The following is a 5616-nucleotide window of genomic DNA, read 5'->3' as shown; positions in this document are numbered from 1 at the left end:
CATCTTTCCCGCCAGCTCCCCTCATTTTGCTACAAAAACATCTCAAATGTGCCACTGGATCACCGTGCCCATCATACAAATCAAACTTGGGCTTAAACCCTACCGGCAATTGCACATCTGGAAATAGACATAGATCTTTGTAAGCCACACTTACTTGTCCTCCCAACCCCCGCATGTCCCTGAATGAATGTTCCAGGCTTTTAACTTTCTTGAACATCTCCTCATGTTCGGGATTTTTAGATGGTTTTTCAGTTTCCGCAGGGAGGTCAAAATGATGAGTGTAGGAATAGGGTTCGGGAGCCTTGAAAGTGGGCTTTGGGGGGTAATACTAGTTGTCGTGAGTCTGGAATAGAGGCTCACTGGAGGATAGATGTAATGTAGCAGGTGGAGACGCCACAAAAATAGGAGTGACTGGTGGAGGAGGGTGTGAGACTTGTTTGGGTGGTGTAGCTTGTGATGTTTGGGAAGTGGTGCCATAGCACTGTTGGTAGAAGGGAAAGGCCGGAGATGAGTTCATCGTGGGAGGTTCCTGGGTTTGAGCCAATGGTGGGATAAAAGCAGGGTTGGCGGGGTAAACTGGCGGTGGGTGCCCTTTTGCCCATGCTTGGTACATTTCAGCCATCTGCTGCTTCAGCTTATACAACTCATCTTTCAGATTAACCTCTGATTCTTCTACCTCTTTTGACGGATCGACAATACTTGCCTCAAGTTCCTGGTTGGCCATGTTCAGCTTGTTTTTGGACCGGGTGTTGTAGGAGTGAGTTGCCAGAATGTCAATCAAACTAACCACCTGCTTGACTTGAATCTTATCAATAACAAACTTGTTAGCGATTAGGGCTTTAACAGATAGGCAACCACACATTTGAGCAGTGAATGCACCAAAGCAGTTAACCGTTTCTATTATGCATTTGATCGGTTCCTTGCGTCATTCAGTCTTTTCCGTATTTCCATTTCCCTTTTTTCGTCCTTTCACTCCTGCCTTTGCTTTCTTTTTGCTTTTATCCTCTCATTTCCCTCTTGTTTTGCTCTTGTTTCTTTCTCTTGTTTTTTTTATTTTCCTCTCTTTTTCTTTTCTTTTCTCTCTCTTGTTTTTCCTTTTCTTTCTTTCTCTACGGGTTACGGTCGAATCCTATAGAGATTGCCTACGTATCATGACCCCGCATGAATCAGACCTAGCGTAGTTCTGGGAGAGATAAATGTAAAATAAATAACAACATATTTTGGGATTTTCAATTTTCATAAAAAGCAAACGCCTTGATTACAAAGACTCAACACTAATAGACTCAAAAGAAACTAACAGACTCTGATGAAAGGACGAACTACAAACCCCAAAATAAGCTATCAAAAAAAGAAAGTACAGACTCGAAAACAAATGACAGACTCCAGAAGAAAGAAACTACAGACTCAAGTAAAAATCACGAATACATCAGTGCCTCCAAACCTGCCCTAGGAACACCAACCGATCTTGCAGCGGGCCTACTTGCCATGTCATCTTGGAGCCGATAGAGTTCCTCCATTATCTGACGGACGAAGATCATTACAGTGGCAAAAAACATGGACCTCGTCATGTCCTCACACGTACTGCACTTCATTTTAATGTAGTCAACAATCCTTCGATTTCTCTCTCTCATAATGCCCTTCTCTTGCAACAGACGACCAATCTGACGGGATCTAGCCTCTAAGACCTGAGTGGCAGTGTGGTTTTGTTCTTGCAAGTGCCGCAAGTCCTCTTCCAACCGCGCCATCAAGGCGTAACAATGTTCTTTTTCAGCCTTAAAAGTTTTGGCTTGTTTAGCCATTTCACCCTCAAGGTTGCCAATTGCCTTTTCCCAACCTGTGACCCCTCTTTCATATCTTTCTTTCATCTGTTGAATGAAAGCTGCACGCCTTCCGGCACTTTTAGCCAACCTCGCTTGTGTTTTTGCTAGTTCAGACTGAGCTTTCTGCAAGTCATCTTCATAGTCACGTACCTTTTGAGTAAGGTTATAAATGAGCCTTTCATCTTTCTTGCTTCGGTCTGGGTTCTCGGCTTCAATATTCAACTGTCGAACCTGGGCTCTGAGATCTTCATTTTCTTGCACCAGTCTTCTCCTCTCAGCCTCGGCCTCTTGTGCCTGTAAATCATTATTGAAGGTGACTTTTCTCAACTCTTCTTGTAATCATGGATGGTGGCGTTATATTCCTTTTCCTTCTCCTCCCAGGATAATCTCTCCTAAATTTTATCATCAAAGGCTTGAACATGAGGCCTTTTGGCGGGCCTCTCGGGCTCTGGCTCGTTATTTACATAAGACATTTTCTCAAACCAATAAGCATAGTTTGGATCTACTTCCCCCTTGGCGATGTCCGATACCTGAGTGCCATTTTTTAGATACCGACAGCTATTCCAATCCTGCTAAACTATAGCCTCGGGCAATGCAGCTTTTGAATGTAACTCTATGACCTGGGTGTTTAGATCTTCATCTTCGGGCACAATCTGATACCTTCCCAATTGCCTCAAGACCCTCTGCGGTGCATATGGCTGAATTCTTCTTACATCCATTAACCTCAGGTAGCCCTTGGTAGCAGTCATATATATAACTTCTGTCCTCGGGAGCCATCCTATAGTCCACTCGGTCTGACCTGCGTTGAGAACTTTCAAGTAGGAGACCCATGCTTCAAACCCTTCTGGTGCGTTGTAATCCTTTACCCTCTCTTCATAGCTAGTGATAAAGTTACCCGGGCTCGAACCATAACTCATGAATTTGGGATGATGGCGAAGGTGCTCGATCAACCACATTTGCAGAAGGATGTTGCAACCTTCAAAGAATTGAGCCCCTGCTTTGCATAAAGTCAGTGCCCGATAAATATCCGCCAGCACGAACGGGGCAAGTGTATGATCTTCCTTGGTAGTGAGGATTTGTGAAATTCTAGCCATACGAATATCCACCGTCCCTTTCTCATTTGGAAAAACCATGATCCCCAAGAATGCCACAATAAATGCGAACCGGCGATGAATTTGCCAAAGGCCCTTATCTTGTTTGTTGCTCAAACCCTTTTCATGCATTTCAAAACCAGCAGAGTGCCCGAACATGAAGTATAAGAAATGGAAAGCGCAACACTCATTGCTCACACGGTTTTTATTAGTCTATTTACTAATATTTAGGAGGTCAAAAGAACTTGTGCACCGACGAAGCCCTTGGAAATATAAGTTGTTGCTTCCTCAAATACCATCCAAACTCAATGTACCCGGCCATTTCCTCCAAAGTAGGGGTGATCTCAAAGTCCGAGAAATGAAAGACATTGTGGACATGATCCCAGAAAGTTACCAAAGCCTTGATCAGATCTTCCCGTGGTTTAATCTCAAAAATGTTTATAAGGGCACCCAATTGCTTTTTCACCCATTTCTGACCATCTTCATCTAGATCATTCCACCACATACACAAGTGCAACTGAGCCTGTTCCCTGACCACTTCTGGCGGATCCTAGATGGTATTCATTTGTTCCTGTGGAATGTTAAGGTTAGGGTTGACTCTAGGGGACCTTTTTGTAAACAGGTTTCCGAAGAGAAAAAAACAAATTAAAGGACCATGATTTCTTCCCCTATATGCCAATTTTAGCCAAATGACTGTTTTTGCAAATGTGGCCCCTTCCCAATTTCACATGAATTTTGAGGCCGGGGAGGATTGTTTTATGACACTTCACAAATTCGTCCGTTCTTTTATGAAAATAGCCTTTCGACAACTGAAAAATACTCTAAGGCTATCTCGGCAAGAACGGTCTAAGAAATTGCCGAAGCTAGATCGGCTTATTTTGACAAAAAATCCAGACTGTATTCACTTGACCACTGACTCTGTTTTTCTTGTTTTTTTCCAAAAATAAGGCCGAACCTTATGTAGGTTGCCTACGTATCCCACATCCGGTGAGAATCAGACCTACGTAGTTCGGTCAGTTTTGACACATTTGGAAGAACACAATGTTTGACTCTTTTGAAATAACTTTCTTTGAAAAATTTTGGCAAAGTTTCGGGATATTTTTCAAATACCGGGTTTTTCTTTAGAACCGGGATTTATTTCTTCCCTATATCACTCTTGGTTTTTTTTCTAGCCGGTAAACATGCAAGCCAAAACAAATAAACGTTCACCTAGTACATAGAATGCATCAGGATGGTCTGTTATTTCGGGCACACTTGTCCTAGACGAACCCAACCCATGTGTTGAGTCCCCTAAGTCAAATGCACATGATGAAAACAAACGTTCCTACTAGGGATCCGTTATGAAGCTGTGTTTTTCTAAGTTTAAGTCCTGGGGTTTTGGTCTAGACTTGGGGTACTCGAGCGGACAACTGGGGCCGAGAAGGGGCGACGTACCGGGAGCAATGAAGTGTACCCGGCCTTGTCGCTTGCCCATCCTCGTTCTATTTGGTATAATTTCTACAGAAAAAGCGGGCCATGCGTACGTGTGCACCATTTTCAGAAGACTTAGAGGGGTGGCGTAAGAAGACAGTTATATACAATTCAAATAATATCAAAGCAGTAAATAGACAACGATTATCACAAAAGATTCACAAAATACAGCAATATCAACAATAAATAAAGCCAAGCAAAAATCATATCAACAAGCTCGAATTCTTGAACTCGAAACCAGAGATTCTGGGTTCGATCCCCAGTAGAGTCGCCAGAGCTGTCACACCTCCTTTTGCCTACCCCCGGAAGGTGTATAAGGGAGTTTTTTCCAATTTAAGTGACAATGGAAACGAGATTAATTATTAAATCAAAGTCACCACTTGGGATAATTTATGGTGTCCCAAGTCACCGATTCAAAATCCCGAATCGAGGAAGTTGACTCTTATTTAAGGTCTGCGAACACAAAAATCCGGGTAAGGAATTCTGTTAACCCGGGAGATGGTGTTAGGTACTCCCGAGTTTCGTGGTTCTAGCATGGTCGCTTTGATCATACTTGGCTTATCAAAATTATATAATTACTGATTTTAGAACCTATGTGCCTTTACAGCTTACCGCTTTTAAACTAAGAAAAATTATCTTGAAATGGGTCACGCGTACGTGTACCCATTTGTTTGGCTCATCAAGAATCATGTCATGCGGACGTGTCTACAATTAATAACACTTTATTATTATTGAGAAAAACTTGGCCAAAGTTGCGCGAACGCATACTCCAGTTTAGTTTTTAAAAATCATAATCATGTCACGCGGACGTGTCCATAACCACAATAGTATATTAAATGTGCCTAAAGCAAACTACAAATATTATTAATTACCTAAGCTACAATATGCGCGAGGACCAAGACTCGTAGCTATCAACCATACGGCTTCATTTAAGCACACAGAACTCCGACACATTTTCATTCAGTGCATCTCATAAATACACCCACGTTTCTCTAACTAATGCACTGCCATTAACAACTCAAGTTTTAAAGTCACCTAACCATTCTCAAATTCACTTTTTCAATTAATTATCTAGGTGGGAGCATTCATATGACAGGTAAAAACTCAAACACCAGCTCTATAATATTTGGCCGTGGTGTATCCTTTTACAGGAGAAGTATAACATGAATCTATGATAAATATGACGAAAATACGATGCTTTCGAACATGGAGTGGATGTCAACTAAAGCTCAAAT

The 5616-nt window shown here is 42.1% G+C and overlaps 1 protein-coding gene across 1 annotated transcript; it reads right to left on the bottom strand.

Moving 5' to 3' along the window:
• Window positions 1-1415: 1415 nt before the first annotated feature.
• On the bottom strand, window positions 1416-2597 carry LOC138871170 (uncharacterized). Its single transcript, XM_070149037.1, has 2 exons — window positions 2481-2597; window positions 1416-2114 (listed from the first exon to the last, which is right to left on the bottom strand). Exons 1-2 carry the CDS (start codon window positions 2595-2597, stop codon window positions 1416-1418), a joined length of 816 nt encoding a protein of 271 aa, XP_070005138.1.
• Window positions 2598-5616: the final 3019 nt, after the last annotated feature.

Source organism: Nicotiana sylvestris, chromosome 6 (assembly GCF_000393655.2).
Source record: "Nicotiana sylvestris chromosome 6, ASM39365v2, whole genome shotgun sequence".
NCBI classification, from domain to species: Eukaryota; Viridiplantae; Streptophyta; class Magnoliopsida; order Solanales; family Solanaceae; genus Nicotiana; species Nicotiana sylvestris.
This window is presented reverse-complemented; position numbering and strand designations above follow the sequence as displayed.